The 19,361-nt window shown below is 40.6% G+C and overlaps 1 protein-coding gene across 2 annotated transcripts in view; it reads left to right on the top strand.

Moving 5' to 3' along the window:
- Positions 1–19,361, top strand: part of SWAP70 (switching B cell complex subunit SWAP70) — an 83,280-nt gene that overhangs the window by 40,721 nt on the left and 23,198 nt on the right. For both annotated transcript variants that reach the window (XM_003910234.5, XM_009186616.4), the window contains exons 3-4: positions 4,763–4,936; positions 16,368–16,595. In XM_003910234.5, coding sequence (XP_003910283.2) covers positions 4,763–4,936; positions 16,368–16,595 — 402 coding nt within the window. The remainder of the gene's footprint in view (positions 1–4,762; positions 4,937–16,367; positions 16,596–19,361) is intronic.

The raw sequence follows: 19,361 nt of genomic DNA on the forward strand, positions 1-19,361 counted from the left end.
GAGCATCTTCGCATATGCTTGTTGGTCGTTTGTATATCTTTGGAGACGTGTTGAATAATTTCTTTGTCCATTTTAAAATTCGCTTATTTGTTTTTCTGTTACTGAATTGTAGGAGTTCTTTATGTATTTTGTTCTAAAATCCTTGAACTGTTTTCCTACAGGCTATTTCTTAAAATTATGAAGCCCTTTGTGATTTGGTCTTATGTTTGCTTTTCCAGCTGTATATCTAGCCACTTCCCCTCAGGAACCCTATGATTCACCACATAATCCACATAGAATCACTTCTTGTTCTCAGAGCAAGGCTATCAGCTTTTGTGCACATGTCATTTCCCCTGTGTGACATATCTTCCACTTAGTGTTTTGTGGGGTGTGGATAGATAAGAGTTGGTGGTAGTGGCCTTGGAAATGTTCTGCGTAGATGGCGTTCATCCCATAGATGACCTCCACCTACTGAGTTCTACAAGCAATTTGGGATGGTGGGAAGAGCTGGCATTTGAGACAGAGTTGCGCTTTGTCACCCAGGCTAGAGTGTGGATTTGTACAGTGGCATGATGACAGCTCACTACAGCCGTGAATTTCTGGGCTCAAACGATACTCCCACCTCAGCCTCCTGACAAGCTAGGACTATAGGCACAAACCACCATACCCTACTAATTAAAAAATGTTTTTCTTTAGAGACAGAAGTCTCACTATGTTGCCCAGGCTGGATTTTTTTTTCTTCCTCAGACAGAGTCTCACTCTGTCGCCCAGGCTGGAGTGCAGCAGCACAGTCTTGCCTTTATTGCAGCCTCCGCCTCCCAGGCTCAAGTGATCCTCCTGCCTCAGTCTCCGGAGTAGCTGGGGCTACAGGCACATGCCAACATGCTCAGCTAATTAAAAAAAAAAAACTTTTTTGTAGAAATAAGATGTCACTATATTGCCCATATTGGTCTCGAGCTCCCGATCTCAAGCAGTCTTCCCACCTCAGCCTCACAAAACATTGGAATTATAGCCGTGAGCCACCACACCCTGCTGAGCTTGAGTTTAAACTTTGGTTTTGATATTTACTAGCCATGTGAAGTTTGTAAATGTACAGTTGACCCTTGAACTCACACAGTTGAAAATCCAAGTATAACTTTTTTTTGAGACAGAGTCTCTAACTTTGTCACCTAGGCTGGAGTGTAGTGGTGCGATCTCCCCCCACCCTCAGCCTCCTGGCTGATTTTTTGAATTTTTGATAGAGACGGGCTTTCACCATGTTGCTCAGGCTGATCTCAAACTCCTGAACTCAAGCGATCCACCCGCCTTGGCCTCCCAAAGTGCTGGAATTACAGGCATGAGCCACTGTGCCTGGCCTCGAAGGATAGCTTTTGACTCCACTAGAACTTATCTTCTTATAGCCTACTGTTGACTGGAAGGCTTACCAATAACATAAACAGTTGATTAGTACATATTTTAATGTAAAATGTATTATGTACAGTTATTCTTATGATAAAGTAGGCTAAAGAAAAAATGTTATTAAGAAGTTCATAAGGAAGAGCAAATATATCTACTATTCATTCAATGGAAGTAGATCATCATAAAGGTCTTTATCCTCGTTGTCTTCTTATTGAGTAGGCTGAGGAAGAGGCAGAAGTTGTTGGTCTTGCTGTCTCAGTGGTGGCAAAGGCAGAAGAAAATCCAATCCACATTAAGTGGACCCTCGAAGTTCAAACCTATGTTGTTCAAGGATGCTCAGTGTTTTGAAACCTTTATTTTCTGATCTGTAAAATAGGGGCAGTAATTAACCTTATAGGACTAATACAAAATTTAAGTGAGAAATCACATATAAAATGCCTAGCATATAGTAAGTCTTCAAGGTGATAGTGATAAGCCAAAAAAGAAAAGCAGCCGCAATTGCTGCTTCTGCTGCTGCTGCTGCTTTCCCTCGATGGGATCAATTGTTTTTGATGGGGCCATGGGAAATGGTGTTAGACTGAGGCAAAGTGCTAAAGGCAGAACACAAAGGAGCTCTTTCTACTCCTGGAGGACTAGTTTGCCAACTACAAAATAAAATTAGAGATCAGGTGAAACTTCTGCCTGCAGACAGTTGGTGACTTCTTTCATAGAGTAAACAAAATGCTTTGTTCATATCTTTCTAAAAAGAAATGCTTTGGTGATATTATTCTGCTGCCCATGCCTGCCTCCTCTAGTATATCTTCTATGCTATTCCAGAATATGACTTTTTTTTTTTTATTTTCAAAAAAAAAATTTTTTTTTTTTTTTTGAGAAAGTGTCTTGCCCTGTCTCCAAGGCTGGAGTGCAGTGGCATGATCATGGCTCACTGCAGTCTTGACCTCCTGGGTACAAGCAATCCTCCTGCCTCAGCTTCCTGAGTAGCTGGGACCACAGGCATGTACTGTTGTGCTCAGCTAATTTTTTAAATTATTATTTGTAGATACAGGGTCTCTCTATGTTGCCCAGGCTGGTCTCAAACTCCTGGGCTCAAGCAGTCTTTATGCTTTGGCCTCCCAAAGTGCTGAGATTACATAGGCATGAGCCACTGTGCCTGGCCTATTTTTTATTTTTATTTTTTTAACATTGTTTATATTAATTTAAAAAATAAATAGAGATGAGGTCTTGCTGTATTGTGCAGGCTGGTCTCAAACTTCTAGCCTTAAGCAATTCTCTTGCATCAGCCTCCCCTAGTGCTGGGACTACAGGAGTGAGGCACTGCACTGGTACAGAATGTGGCTTTTAAAATGAAGAGTGTATCTGTTACTACCTTCAATTCTTTCAGTCCAGATAAAGGCCTAACTCCTTAACATGAATGATAAATCTCTTAATGATCTGGTCTTCACCTACCTCACTGGCTCGTCTTTCACTGTGTCCCATGTAGTGGAAATTTACCTTTTGTGTGTGTGTGTGTGTGTGTGTGTGTGTGTGTGTGTGTGTGTGTATCTGTCTGTCTGTCTGTTTAGCATCTGAACTTTTTTCTTACATTTGGGAAATTCTACAGAGTTGTGGTGGGGAACAGGACCTGTCTCACACCTCAACATCTGGAAAGTTCAGGTACTGATTTTTTCCCTGCTCCTTGGCAGCTAGAGCACAGGAATGTGACCCAGGCTCAGCCAATAGAACTTCGAATCTGCAGTGAGTGACACAGAAGATCATGGACGGGGCAGTGGTAGCAGTGGTAATAGTGAGAGTGCTCTCATGTTATACAGGTAGTGGTGTCTCCACCGGACTGTTCCCATGAGTGGTTCAGCTGCAGTTCTGGCTGCCTACCCTACCTTGATACCAGCCTAATTTCAGAGCCTAGATTTTTCTAGCCTTTGCATTAGATCTGTGAGGTTACCCATTGTTTTTCCAATAAATTCCACCCGAGGTGGTTTCTGTTACTTGCACTTATAAAGAGCCTTGATTATACCACCCTCCAGCACCAGGTGCCTCATTAAATACTCACAGTTCTTCCAAACTGACTATGCTTGCCTCCACTTTGGGGCTTTCTCACATTCTCTTCTACCTGGAATACTCTTTATCCCATTCTTGATCTGTTTGACTCTTGATGCTCCTTGAGAACTCAGCTCTGTTGTCCTGGCACTCTTTCTGTGAATCTTTCCCCAGATCTCAAGATTGTGTTAGCTCCTCAGTGCTCCCACAAAATCCTCTGCTTATCTCTATTGCAGTACTTGTCACACTCTGCTGTAATTGTCTTTACATTCCTTGGGAACAGGCCAGTATTATGTTGAGTATTTTTGTACTGTCTTTGGCAAATAATAATTAGGATCTAAATTTTATTTGTCAAATGAGTGAACAATTCTGTTGAATTATACACTGTTAAATTATACACAATTATATTAAAATTTATTTACATATCTGTTTTCCCTAATAAACTGTGAACATTTTAAGAGCACAGACCTAGTTCTTCATCTTTGTATCCTTAGTTTATAGCATAGTACTTGGCTCGTAGTAGATGCTGAGGGAACACTGGATACGTGAACAAATGAATGAATCGCAGGATTGCTGTTCTAGAATTTCAGTTAAATAATTTTCCCCAAAAGAAGGTATCTTCTTCCTCTTTTTTTTTTTTTGAGATGGAGTTTCGCTCTTGTTGCCCAAGCTGGAGTGCAATGGCGCTATCTCAGCTCACTGCAACCCCCGCCTCCCAGGTTCAGGCCTGCGCCACCATGCCCGGCTAATTTTTGTATTTTCACTAGAGATGGGGTTTCTCCGTGTTTGTCAGGTTGGTCTCAAACTCCTGACCTCAGGTGATCCACCTGCCTCGGCCTCCCAAAGTGCTGGGATTACGGGCATGAGCCACCGTGCCCAGCCTCTTCTTTGACTGTATATGTAAAGATAAGGTACCTGTACTTGGCTCATACTGAGTAATTGACATTCTCAGTTTCTTCTATGTGCTAGGATTGGTAGTTTATTTATTAATAGGAAGATAGTGTATACACATGAAACAGTAACTATTTGAGAGGTCAGTGCTAGGATTGGTAGTCTATTTATTAATAGGAAGATAGTGTATACACATGAAACAGTAACTATTTGAGAGGTCAGTCTTTTATGTGCCAAGGGAGTGATATGGACAGATGTTGGTTCAGTGTCATGCTAAATGTAACATCTTAACTGAGCCACTGGAAGTGTAATACCTAAAGCAAATATGTAGGATATGGCTGTTGGTTAATTGGAGTGATTAAAATGGGAGCCAAAGGAGGCTTTGTCTTTCTATTTTACTTGCCTTATATACTGCTTATATCGGACTGATTTGTTGGAGTTTTTCCTTATTCCTTTTTAGGTCCAAGACAACTTTGACAAGATTGAATTCAATAGGATGTGTTGGACCCTATGTGTCAAAAAAAACCTCACAAAGAATCCCCTGCTCATTACAGAAGAAGATGCATTTAAAGTATGGGTTATTTTCAACTTTTTATCTGAGGACAAGTATCCACTAATTATTGTGTCAGAAGAGGTAAGAGGTGTGGCTTGGGGAGTTTTTACTTGGTCATTTTAGCATTTAATAGACCTGGCTTGGTATTTTTTCTGTTAATTCAGCATAGATATGGAAGGAGATCCTTGACTAGTGTTTTTGGATCAGAGGCAAAGCAGCTTGAATATAGAAAAGCCTTCCAAATATAGTAATTTGGGGCATGTAATACCCCTGGGGGTTTGCAGGGAAAGTGGGTCTCTTCCTCTCTAAATGACTATGATGATAAGTGAATCTATCCTCATGTTCAAAGAGTATTCTGTACAAGTCACAACATAATTTTAATTCTACTTGCATATTGACAAAATGTAACTGACTGAGTGCTGGTACATGGGAAACACATAAGATCCAGAATGTTGTTTTCAGGGCTGTTTTGTGTGAGCAAATACTATTCTTGTTTCAAAGCCCAGGGTGATGACTTTCCATACCTTTCAAAGTAAAATAAACAGAATGCTTGTTTTGTTATTTTCCCTACGCCTCCAAAGGAAAAAACTAATAGGAGTAAGGCTTCTGTGTTATCTTACTGTCCTAAAAAGTGACGCATGTTAATACATGGTTATTATAGTAGAAAATTTAGAAAAGATTAATATGCACAATTAAAATCAGCTGTAGTCCCCACACTTAAAAAGAAGTCATCTATAATCCCTTAACCTTGGACAAATGATTTAACCTGCAAGTCTTCATTTTCTCATCTGTGAAATAAAGCTAATTACAGTGTTTACTCTAAGGGTTGTGAAGTTCTGCATTTAAAGGATTTAGCTTAATGCCTGGCACTTAATATGTACTCAGTAACTCTTATGACTACTCTTATTACATACATTTTTGCATACTAGTCTGCTTATTTTCTTTGGATAAACTTCCAGCAGTGGAATTTTGAGTCCTAAGAAATGCACACTTTCAGGGTATTAGATGAACAAGGCAAAGTTGCCCTTCAGAAAGGCCATACCAAGGCCTTAAAGGGTGGGAAAGATTATGACCAATAGTGAAGGCAGAGGAGAATTCTGGATGGAAGCATCAGTGGGCAGTGTTTTATGAGTCAGGGAAGCAAAGGGCATGTTCTAAAAGGACTGAGGGAGGTAGCCAGCTTGACTGAGTTGCCAGTCAGGATGCTTACTTAGAAACAGCCACACTGGCTGATTCAAGCCAAAAGGGGAATTTTTTTTTTTTTTTTTTGAGACAGGGTTTCGCTCTTACTGCCCAGGCTGGAGTGCAATGGCGCAATCTTGGCTTACTGCAACCTCCACTTCCTGGGTTCAAATGATTCTCCACCCCTCCAAGTAGCTGTGATTACAGGTGCCTGCCACCACATCTGGCCTTTTTTTTTTTTTTTTTTTTTTTTAAGAGACGGGGTCTTACTCTGTTGCCCTGGCTGGAGTGCAGTGGTGCAATCATGACTCACTCCTTTCTCAACCTCTTGGGCTCACGGGATCCTCCTGTCTCAGCCTACTGAATAGCCGGGACTATAGGCATACATCACCACATTCAGCTAATTAAAAAAAATTTTTTTTGTAGTGATGGGGTCTTGCCATGTTGCCCAGCCTGGTATCAAACTCCTGGCCTCAAGTGATCCCTTTACCTCAGCCTCCCAAAGTGCTGGGATTACAGGCATGAGCTACTGTGCAGGGCCTAAAAGGGAATTTTTAAAAGGGATACTGGATAGCTTACAGAATCATCATGATGGCTTAAACAACAGGTGTGGAGGCTATGCCATTTGGTCTGTTCTATTTACTGTACTGGCCACTTCAGTGAGGAACCACAAGGAAAATGCTGCTGCCACCAGAGGATGGGTGTTGCACTTATACCACGGAATACATCTGGTCCTGGACGCTGATTGCTGCCTGTGTTAGTCCATTTTCATGCTGCTGATAAAGACATACCCAAGACTGGGCAATTTATATAAGAAAGAGGTTTAATGAACACACAGTTCCACGTGGCTGGGGAGGGTTCACAATCATGGCAGAAGGTGAAAGCATATCCCACGTGGTGGCAGACGAGAGAAGAGAGCTTGTGCAGGGAAACTCTCCTTTATAAAACCATCAGATCTCATGAGACTTATTCGCTATTACGAGAACAGCACAGGAAAGACTTGCCCCCATGATTCAGTTACCTCCCACCGGGTCCCTCTCACAACACCTGGGAATTCAAGGTGAGATTTGGGTAGGGACACAGCCAAACCATATCACTGCCCCAGAACTCAAATCTTCTTGCAACTGTTCTTCCTACGAGGGAGAGTTCTCCATAGTGCCCACTTCCCAATTACCATCAGGGTATGATGTATCTAATTGGCATGGCCTAGGTCAGGCACCTTGGACTAGCTGCAAAGGAGTCTTGGAAAGGATACATTTGCATTTTCAGCTTCTACATTGGCAGGTAGGGATTTCCCCAGACATAAGAAAAGGGTTAAATGCTGGGCAGTCAAAAAAGAATGATACATGTCCTTTCTCACTGGAACATGATGACTGTGAAGAAGACAGGTGGTAGACGAAGCTGGAGAGTTTTGACTTTATCCTGTAGGCAGTGTGAAAAGATGAGCCGCTGATGATTTTTGAGGAAGAGAGTAATAGGTGAATAGATGAAATGTGGAGACATGGGCAGTGAGAAGAAGCTAAGTGGCATTGAGGACTAAAATACAGTGAGAGGCCGGGCGTGGTGGCTCAAGCCTGTAATCCCAGCACTTTGGGAGGCTGAGATGGGCGGATCACAAGGTCAGGGGATCAAGACCATCCTGGCTAACCCGGTGAAACCCCGTCTCTACTAAAAAAATACAAAAAAAACTAGCCGGGCGAGGTGGCGGGCGCCTGTAGTCCCAGCTACTCGGGAGGCTGAGGCAGGAGAATGGCGTAAACTCAGGAGGCGGAGCTTGCAGTGAGCTGAGATCCGCCCACTGCACTCCACCCTGGGCGACAGAGCGAGACTCCATCTCAAAAAAAATATATATATATAGTGAGAATGGAAAAGAAGGCCAGACGGGAAGAACCTAGAGGTCACAGGACCAAGCATATAGTGCCTGGCTGTGGGGAAGTAGAGACAAGTTTCAGGCCTGGGCAACTGGGGAGTAATGTAGTGTATTTGTTTAAAGCATGGTCTCTGAAATCAGACTGACTGGTTTGAAACCCAACTCTACCACTTATTAGCTGTGTGACAAATTACTCACGCTCTCTCTGTTTGGAGTTCCCCATCTGTAAAATGGGGATAACTACTTTCTTCATTGGACTCTGTGAGGATTGAAAAAATTGATGTATGTGAAACATTAAATAAAGTGCCTGGACCTATGGTAGCTGCTCACTAAAAGGGGTGTGTGTGAATGAATGGTAGGACGATGAACAAATTTGGGACATATTGCATGATGGTGGGTTTGGTACATTTGGGATTTTAGGTGGAACACTCGTGTGGAGCTGTGCACTAGAAGTGTTTATCTAGAACTTGTGAGAGGCCAGGGCTGGAGACAGAGATGGGAAAACCACAGGAGTAGGTTAGATCAGGGAGGAAGACTGTAGTTGGAGACATGAGTGCCAAGGATGGAACCTTGGGACCATTTCTGTAGCAGAAAGAGGAAGTAGTTTGGCAAAGGAAGCTGAATTGAACAGGCTGTGAGGTAGGAGAACTGGGAGAGTGGTGAGTCATAGATGTCTAAGAAACACAAAGTTTTAAGAAGCACAAAAGTAGTTACTGGCATTAGATGCTATGCAAAAATTAGACAATGGTAAGTGAGAAGTTGCCCTTGGATTTAACAATTAGGTGCTCATTGGTTTCACTGTAGTGGTGGGAACAGTTTCTTAGTGCTTAATAACAATAATGATGTAATCGTATATGTATGTTAAAAAGGAAATGAAAAATAAAACATGCTATGAAATTTTTGTCCAAGGAAATTGTCTAGCTTAATACAGAGGTGTATAGAGGGAATGTCTGTAGGAAAGATATACCAGTGGTGATTTTAAAACCTAGCTGCTGCTTGAAAGAACTGTGCAAATAAAATTCACAGTATTTTAGACTAGGTACATTGGCTGAAGCCTATAATCCCAGCACTTTGGGAGGCTGAGGCGAGCAGATTGCTTGAGCTCATGAGTTCAAGACTAGCCTGGGAAACATGGTAAAACTGGTAAAACCCCATGTCTACAAAAAAATACAAAAATTAGCTGGGCATGGTGGTGTGCACCTGTTGTCCCAGCCACTTGGGAGGCTTAGGTGGGAGGATGGCTTGAGTCTGAAAGGGTGGTTTGAGCCTGGGAGGTGGAGCTTGCAGTGAGCAGACATCATGCCACTGCACTGTAGCCTGGGAGATAGAGCCAGACCTTGTCTCAAAAAGAAAAAAATTTATAGTATTTTAAAACATTTTGTGGTTATACTGTGTTCCACAATTAATTGTGTTTTCTTCAAAAAACTGAATGTGGGGTGGGTCTTTTACCTTTGATGTTTTTTTTTCCATCACTAAAATATTTGGTGGACTTGAAAGTGACCTTGTCCTGATTTCAGAATTAGAAATTAATGAGTATTTTTATTGCCTTAGGTGGCACTTGCTTAATGTGGATGACATGTCAATGGCTTTAAATCACCATTGAGCCACAGGCTGTGAAGGGAGCCAGTCAGCATCAGTTTTCTGACTACTCTGCCTAAGAAACTTGAAAGATTTGTGCTGCAGGTGTCCCGAAGAATTGGGACCCACATGGGCCTTGATGTGCGTTTCTGTAGGCCAGAGCCCAGCCAAGGCTCCTGGCATGTTTATCTTCGCCTTTGCAGGCTAACAGAAATGTCTTGATTCTCTTTCAAATCAAGTTAATTTCATTTGAGAAATGAACAGACTTTCTTTGATTTGTTAGAATAGCCAGGCAGCATACCTTGTCGTGTTACTGTTTGGACTCACTCTGTGCTTTGACAGCTTTTACTCTCTCAGCATTTCTTCTTCTTAGAAGTAGAATTTGAGTTAGTTTTACAGATTTTCCTCTGGGGCCAGGAGTGCTTGTGTGGGGAAAGAAGGGATCATTGGAATAGATTTATGTGAGATTGCTTTGTCTAGCTGCTGAACTACCCTCCTGAGGTTAAACACATGGATTTGTATTTATGGAGCTCTTAGCCTATCACCTGGCCTTTGACCAAGCACTGCAAACTCATGGTCATGCTATATTATGAAAAATACATTCTCTGTTAGCTTTTGCTTCCTTTCTGAATAATAACACTTCAAAAACTATATTTGGACTGATTGTAGACTTACAGATTTTAATAAAATTTAATGTGAAAACAGATATATTTAAAAAATAAATTCTGTAGTATAATGTCTTAATTTTTCATGAACATATAGCTGGGTTTAACTTGTTATCTTATCAATAGTTTTTAGGCTTATAAATTTAAAGTAATATTTGTTTCCAATAATCCACTTACCATAATGATCATTTGCATTTTGTTTAAGTCTAGAGTGTTTTTTAAGGAAGATTTTTTTTTTAAGCCTTAATTAATACAATGTAGGATATAACCAGCCTGGCTCAGTGGCTCATGCCTGCAGTCTTTGAGAGGCTGAGGCGGGAGGATTGCTTGAGCTTGTAAGTTTGAGACCGGCCTGGGCAACATGGTGAAACCTCGTCTCTACAAAAAATACAAAAATTATTTCGGCACAGTGGCACATGCCTGAAGTCTTAGCTACTTGGGAGGCTAAGGTAGGAGGATCACCCAGGAGGTGGACATTGTAGTGAGCTGTGATCATGCCACTGCACTCCTGCACTCCAGCACTCCAGCATGGGGGACAGAGCGAGACACTGAATCCAAAAAAAAAGATACAATTGTCAGCTGGGTGCAGTGGTGCACACCTGTAATCCCAGAACTTTGGGAGGCCGAGGCAGGCTGATCACTTTAGCTCAGGAATTCGAGACCAGCCTGGGCAACATGGTGAAACCCCGTCTCTGCAAAAAATATAAAAAACTAGCCAGGCAGGGGTGCTGAAGTGGGAGGATCGCTTTCGCCTGGGAGGTCAAGGCTGCAGTGAGCCAAGATCACACCACTGCCTCCAGCCTGGGTGACAGAATGAGACCCTGTCTCAAAAAAAAAAAAAAAAAAAGATAGAACCATGGCAGTTAGCCAGGTGTGGTGGCTCATGCCTGTAATCCCAGCTATTTGGGAGGTTGAGGCAGGAGAATTGCTTGAACCCAGGAGGTGGAGGTTGCAGTGAGCCGAGATCGTGCCACTGGGCAACAGAGCGAGACTCTATCTCAAAAAAAAAAAAAAAGTTAATGTTTGCTTTTGATTCAGTTTCCTGTTACCCAGAAAGTAGTGTCAAGTCTGTTAAATAAATATTTAAGTGACTTACATAGTGAAGTTAAGATGTTTCTGTCACACAGATGTAAGAAATAGTGTGTCCCCATTTGAGTTGGTTCCATAATTTTTGTAAGAATATATTCCTGGAAATATGTGCCTGCAAAGTATAGTTTTTATTTAGTATTCGTTTCTCACAGAACCAGGAACAAAACAGGATGTGTCTCTTGTGTACTTATTTGGAAGAATTGCCTTGATGCAGTTAAAAATTGAACCTGAAATAGTTTTAAGAGACCCTAAATAAAATAAAACCTATTAAGCCAATAAAATGCCCCTTATTAATGATTATAAAGAATTTTTAATAAAATAAATTTTGGAACTGAAGGCCTCAAAAATCACATGTATCTTGAAAGTTTATTCTTTGTTATTTTTGGTGAAACTTGCTTGGAAGGAGGAAGTTAGCTGCTTCCTGAAACTGAATGAGCTCTTAGAATTGATGCAGGCCACTAGAGACTAAAACGGCAACACGTGATTTATTATTTAGTATAATTGAATAGTGGAGAATGGTAATGTTTGTCTCTCCTTGGCCCGATATAATGAATCAAAAGGCCCTTAAGTTATTTGGTTATGGTAAGTATATGATTGTGTTGAAAGTCAGCAGGAAACGAATCTAGATTAGTTGTCTGGCACAGACACTGGGAATGCTGAGCATATCGAAGCTGGGTGCTAATGACAACTTCATAAAGCTTGGGAGGGCACCTTCAGAAAGGTTCAGGATGAACCTGGCAAGCTACTTCTAGAGCTGAGTTTGCTGCTAATAGGTGCTTTCTGAATTACAAACATAAAAAGTCATCTGATTTTGAAGAGGCAACTGAAGCTTGGAGTGTGAATGGCTTGGGTTCGGTAAGAGGTAGGTGAGGAAGAGCTAAGACTGATTCTTGACTTCTGCCAGGACATGGTCAGTCGGCTCCACCATCTTGTCTCACCCACGTGTAGTCATCCTGCACACACATGTGGCTATACACATGTGCTTCCTTTGCCTTGCTACTGAAACTTCGACTTGTGCCTGTACTCCTTTTACCCTAAGTTGTAATCTGCCAGCCTGGACCCTTCTTTTTGCTGCCTTAGGGAGATTGAATTTCTGTACCTGTTAATGCTACTGATTATTTTACCTTGAGCAATTGTTTACCTTAATGTCCTTTTTGACTCTCTTTTTCTTGCTTTTATCTCTTCAATCTCTTCTTATTTATTTATTTATTTTTAAAAGATGAAGTCTAGCTCTGTCTCCCAGGCTGGAGTGCAGTGGCACGATCTTGGCTCACTGCAATCTGTGCCTCCCGAGTTCAAGCAGTTCTCCTACCTCAGCCTCCCGAGGAGCTGGGATTACAGGTGTGCGCCACCACACCCAGCTAATTTTTGTATTTTTAGTAGAGATGGGGTTTTGCCATGTTGGCCAGGCTGGTCTGGAACTCCTGGCCTCAGGTGATCTGCCCACCTCAGCCTCCCAAAGTGCTGGGATGACAGGCATGAACCACCACGCCTGGCCTTCAATCTCTTAATCTTTTTATACCTTTCTCTTTTCTGTCCCCTTTTCTCCTTCCCTCTTCCCTTTTCCCTCTTTTTCTGAACATTTTCTTTTTTTCTCTTCCTCTGCCTATCCCTGTTACTTCTCTTTAAAGAGCCAAGGAAAACCTGATAATATCTGATAAGTTTAACAGTAGATGACATATCTCCAACAAGAGAAAGGAAAGATCTAATTGTGTTTTTCTCCAACAAGTAAATTTTGGTGAACACTTACCATGTGCTGTTTTTAGGGTGTAAGATAAATCTTTGTCCTAAAAGAGCTTACAGCATCTCACCAAATTAAATCAGTAGACATATATATATATATATATATATATATATATATATGTATGTATGTATGTATGTACTTTTTTAATGAGATAGGGCCTTGCCCTGTTGCCCAAGCTCAAGTGCAGTGTTGTGATCATAGCTCACTGTAACCTCAAATTCCTTGGCTCAAGCAATCTTCCCTTTTTAGCCTCCTGAGTAGCTGAGACTACAGGCGTGTACCACCACACCTGGCTAACTTTTTAATTTTTCTCTAGAGATGAGATCTTGCCATATTGCCTAGGCTGATCTTGAATTCCTGGCCTCAAGTGATCCTCCTGTCTCCGCTTCCCAAAGAGATTACAGGCGTGAGCCACCACACCTGGCTTCTCTTGATATTTTTTGAACTTGGGATATTTTGTGAATGTATATGCCCTTGCAAACATGCATGTCTATTTTTCTGTTAAAATATGTTATTTTACAAAAAACATTACAACCAACTTATTGGAAATGCAAAGAAGAAAAAGAAAAAAAAAATAACTCATGATCCTATAGTAACAAATTAAACCTACTATTTCTGGTTTATTATTATATTTTATTATATTATAATATTTTTAATATATTAATATATTATTATATATTAAAATATTTTGACAAATATTTGTCAAAATAATTACATAGTCTTTGTGCAGTAGAAATCATAGGTAAATTTAGTTTTGCATTCTTCACTTTCTTTTGTTTCATAAATGCTTTCTTTAAATGTAATTTTGAACGGTTGGATAGTATTTCACTCAGTGTAGAAGGGAAGCAACATTAGTGGAGTACCTGCTATGTGATGGGCATTGTGCAAATTGCTCCATATTTGCCTCATTTCACCCCACAGCATTTCTGTAAGTATTATTATGCCCATTTCGTAGAAGAGAAAATTGAGGCTTAGCTTAGTTAATTTCAGTTTAGCAAACACTAGTTGAGCTCTGAGGTACCACGCTGAGTTTTGGGGATTAAAGATGAGTGGGACATGGTTCCTCCTACAAGGAATGCAGAAAATCATAGAAAAACAAATGAGTGTAAATACACTAAGTGCAGTGACCTAGAAAAGGAACATGTGACCTGGGTTAGGGTTGGTCAGAGCAGGTTTGCTAAAGCAGCAGTGCTTCTCAAAACTTCAGTGTGCATATGGAAGTACTAGGGGTGTTTGTTAAAATATGGATTCTCATTTTTGGTCCTTTGGTTGGTCTGACAGTCTTCATTTCTAACAAGCTTCCAGGTGGTGCTGATGTCGCTGGCCCGCATACTTCATTTTGAGTAGGAATATTCTAGAGGATGTAGGACTTGACTAAATACCAATTAGCTGGGTCGAGAGGTGGGAAAAGGTATTCTAGACAGAGAAGACAGAGTGGGGAATGACATAAAGCATAAGGAAAGTATGATAAGAGGGTAAACTACTTATAATCTATGGCAAGTGGTGGCAAACTATAGCTTGCTGGCTAAATCCAGCCCACAGCCTGTATTTGCATGGCACATGTGCTAAGAATAGTTTTTATATTTCTAAAGGGTTGTGAAAAAACAAAATCAAGGAAAAACACGTGATAGGGAGGCACAAAGCTTAAATATTTACTGGTCAACCCTTTACAGTAAAAGTTTGTGCCCCCTGATCTGTGGTATTGGCGGTATTGGTGGAGTGTAAAGTCTGAGGTGGGACATGTTTGAGAAAGCAGGCTGGGGGATGATCACCAAGGGATGCAGAGGAGCTTGACCTCTGTCTTTGAGGTGATCGGGAGCCAGGGCAGGGCTTAAAGAGGGGAGTGTCAGGCTCCGGCTTGTGTTTTAGAAAAATCCCTCTGGCAGAATATATATAAAAGGGGGCGACCTGGAGGTAAGGATACCAACCAGGAGGCCTGACCAAAAGCAGATTGCGTAGGAGTGACAGAGTTCAGAGCTGCCTGGGACAAAGTTTTAAATTTTATTATCACTGCAACCCATAGGAAGATAAACATTTTATATCATGACCCAGCATGCATACACACTCAAAGCAAAACTTATCACAAAACACTGTTTCTTTATTGTGGATGAACTCACATGTTTTTCATTCCATTTAAAAAAAAAAAATGCTGTTGCTACCCACTAAGTTGACTTCATAGTGGGCCGTAACCCACAGTTTTCAAACTTATTAGGGAGCTCATTTGGGGAAATAAAACAGCAGGATTTTGTCATTGGTTTGATGTGGAGGGTGGGGAGCAAGAATCCCGACATGGATGTGTGAATGGTGTTATTTCCTAATGGAAATCAATAATAGAAGGGGGAAGCCATTTGGAAGGTAGAGAAGATTCATTTATTTTTGTACGTATGTTGAGTTTGAGAGCACTATAGGATATTTGGGCTTTCCAGAAGATAAGAGGTATCAATTCTCATTCAGTTTTACTGCCTTATTGTTTTGTTTAACTGCTGTTATTTCTTTCTTTACTATTTTTTTTTAAAACAAGAGTCTTGCTCAGTTGCCCAGGCTGGAGTGCAGTGGCACGATCTCCGCTCACTGCAACCTCTGCCTTAGGTTCAAGCGTTTCTCATGCGTCAGCCACCTGAGTAGCTGGGATTACAGGTGTGTGCCACATGCCTGGCTAACTTTTTTGTATTTTTAGTAGAGATGGGGTTTCACCATGTTGACCAGGCTGGTCTTGAACTCCATGCTTCAAGTGATCCTCCTGCTTTGGCCTCCCAAAGAGTTGGGATTATAGGCGTGAGCCACCACTCCTGGCCTAACTGCTGTTATTTCAATAGCAGTATTTTCTACACAAAGTATGATGTTTTAGGATTTAGTAAGCTTTTCCTGCTCAGGCTAGGTATTCCACCATTATTTACAACATTGTAGTGTTCCAGTGGGAGGAAGCAGCATGAATTTTGAATAATTGGCTTATGTGGAAAGTTTGTAAATTGATCAATAACTTGTACGTATTACTTTGATATGTTTAATTTAGCACTTATATGTTCAGTAAGACTAATGTTCTGATATATTGAAATATTTAACAGAGTAATTGGATCACATTAATTCGTTTGTATATTCTCATATATGTTCAGTTTGTTTTAGCTCTGCATACAAATATACTGCACTATTAGAGGGTTATCAGTTTTTGATTACTTTACTTATTCTGCACTAATACAGACCAGTGGCATTTATTTATACTCTTCTCCCTGTATTTTAGGAGACTCTTTAAAGATAGGCATTTCTGGAATGGTAAAGAGTATTTCCTAAGTTGAACATATCAGTGTTTATAACATAAATACATAACTATGTTAAAAAGTTTTTTTAAACTAGGAAATAATTGTTCCTTTCACATTCTTTATATAGATTGAATACCTGCTTAAGAAGCTTACAGAAGCTATGGGAGGAGGCTGGCAGCAAGAACAATTTGAACATTATAAAATCAACTTTGATGACAGTAAAAATGGCCTTTCTGCGTGGGAACTTATTGAGCTTATTGGAAATGGACAGTTTAGCAAAGGCATGGATCGGCAGACTGTGTCTATGGCAATTAATGAAGTCTTTAATGAACTTATATTAGATGTGTTAAAACAGGTAAGAATTCTGTTACTGTATTTTTTTCTCATCTTTAGAATTTGACATTTTAAAATTAATATTTTTATCACAAAGATGAGTATAGGTCACTTATTTTCTTACACTGATTGCGTTTTTTTTTGTTTTTTGTTTTTTTGTTTTTTTGGTTTTTTTTGAGGCAGTCTTGCTCTGTAGCCCAGTCTGGAGTGCAGTGACATGATCTTGGCTCACTGCAACTTCCATCTCCTGGGTTCAAGGGATTCTCGTGCCTTGAAGGCATGCACTCCCATGCCCAGCTAATTTTTGTATATTTAGTAGAGATGGGGTTTTACCGTGTTGGCCAGGCTGGTCTTGAATGCCTGACCTCAAGTAATCCACCCACCTCGGCCTCCCAAAGTGCTGGGATTACAGGTGTGAGCCACTGGGCCTGGCCTGATTTTGAATAGGAATAAAATTTCTTATTTTTCCAGTCTTGTATTAGGCTTTTCATTTAAAAAAATTATTGGTGCAATTTTAAAGTACAGTTAAGAATTTTAAGTACAGTTAAGAATACATATATTATTATATATTAACTTTTTTTTTTTGAGACGGAATTTCACTCTGTCACCAGGCTGGAGTTCAGTGGCATGATCTTGGCTCACTGCAACCTCCGCCTCCTAAGTTCAAACAATTCTCCTGGCTCAGCCTCTGAATAGCTGGGACTATAGGCGTGTGCCACCATGCCCAACTAATTTTTGTATTTTTGGTAGAGATGGGATTTCACCATGTTGGCCAGGATGGTGTCGATCTTTTGACCTTGTGATCCACTAGCCTTGGCCTCCCAAAGTGCTGGCATTACAGGTGTGAGCCACCGCACCCAGCCCATTTCCAAAGTATTTTTAAAGTATCTTTCTGTCATGTGTGCATTCATAACCATTTATCCAGAAAGATCTCCATGGCATAATGCTGAGTGGAAAAAAACCCACATTTCTGAACAGGAGATACCTTTTAATCCCCTTCAGATAATGTTAATGTGTGTGTGTAGAGCTGTCAGGAAGATGCTTGCCAAAATGTTTACAGTGATCACCTCTAGATGGTGGGATTTTGGTGAATTTTTTTCTTCTTTATTCCTTTCTGTATTATTGGACTTTCTATATGATTTTATATTATTTTTATAAAATCAGAAAAATGCCTCTGTTTGTGGAGAAAAAAATACCTTTATGTAACAAAGTTGCTTTTGTCTTACTTAGACTGTCATCTTTTTCTTAGCACCCAGCATAGCAGATGAAGCTTGATGCTTGTTAAATGCAATTTATATTTTTTGGGTGACTCTTTGAAACTTCTTACATTATTATATTGAATGATAACTGATTTGGGATTCCCTTACTTTGATCCTTTCTTTCTTCCATAGGTAATAGTGTTGTCTTTGTTCTTTTTTTTTTCCTAACGGAGCACATCATAAACGTTGAGGCTGAATTTGTATAGGTTTTTGGTGCTACAAAGAGGTATGAGATGTGGTCTCCATCTGAAGTAGAATTCTCAGCCTCTTAGGATGGCAGGATGTGACTGTAGTAGAATTGCAGTATGAGATAGCTTTTGCTTAAATGTCCAAAGATTAGGAAACTGAATATGTAATATGATTAGAACTTAGTATAATAACCAACTGAAACTTCAATCGATATCATATATATTTAATGATACGTATATTCTGTCATGCGCTATCACACCTGTAGATTTAATACTAAAAATAGCAACTATTCTTAAACAAGCCTGAAGGGCTTTGGCCTATAATAATGTATAATTTTGCTTAAGTAAACATTTGAGTCACACACCTTTGAGGCCAATCTGTGGGAAGGAAATACAGAGCTAGTGAGTGTTAGCTTAGAAGCCACATTTAGAAGCCAGTATTCGAACTCCTGGTGCAGTATTTTCCTGCTGGTCTAGGGCACAGTTCCTCCTTCAGAATACTGAGAGGTCAGGCAGAAAGGTAGGTTGGTACCAGAGGTGGAAGTCCTTGAGTATTTGTTGAGAAGATATATGTGGCCAAGCTTTAGCATTTTCATTGATTGAGGTTTTACTTATTTTATTTAAAAATTTTGGCTGGGCGCAGTGGCTCACGCGTGTAATCTCAGCACTTTGGGAGGCTGAGATGGGCAGAACACGAGGTCAGGAGCTAGAGACCATCCTGGCCAACATGTTGAAACCCCGTCTTTATTAAAAATACAAAAATTAGCCAGGCATCGTGGCTTGCCAGCTACTCGGGAGGCTGAGGCAGGAGAATCACTTGAACCTGGGAGGCAGAGAGATTGCAGTGAGCCGAGATCGCACCCACTGCATTCCAGCCTGGGCAACAGAGTGTTACTCCTTCTAAAAAAAATTTTTTTTGTAGAGATGAGGTCTCACTATGTGGCCCACGGTGATCTTGAACTCTTGGCCTCAAGCGATCCTCCTGCCTTGGTCACCCAAAGTGCTGGGATTACAGGCATGAGCCACTGCATCAGGCCTAATTGAGGATTTAATTTACAGAGAATCATTGTTAGGGGTTCATTCTTTCTTTTTAAGTGGAATAGACCAGTATAATGAACTCCCACATACCCATCAGCCAACTCCAGTAACCACCAACATATGGCTAATCCTACCCCACCTACTTTAACCTCTCCTGTATTATTTTGAAGCAAATCTCAGGTATTTTATTTTGTTTATAAACATTTCAATAGGTATCTCTAAAAGATAATGATTTTTTAAAAAATGTCAAATGCTACTTAATATCAAGGGGGTTCTGTTATCTGCATATCATTTTTGGGAGGG

Source organism: Papio anubis, chromosome 12, assembly GCF_008728515.1.
Source record: "Papio anubis isolate 15944 chromosome 12, Panubis1.0, whole genome shotgun sequence".
NCBI classification, from domain to species: Eukaryota; Metazoa; Chordata; class Mammalia; order Primates; family Cercopithecidae; genus Papio; species Papio anubis.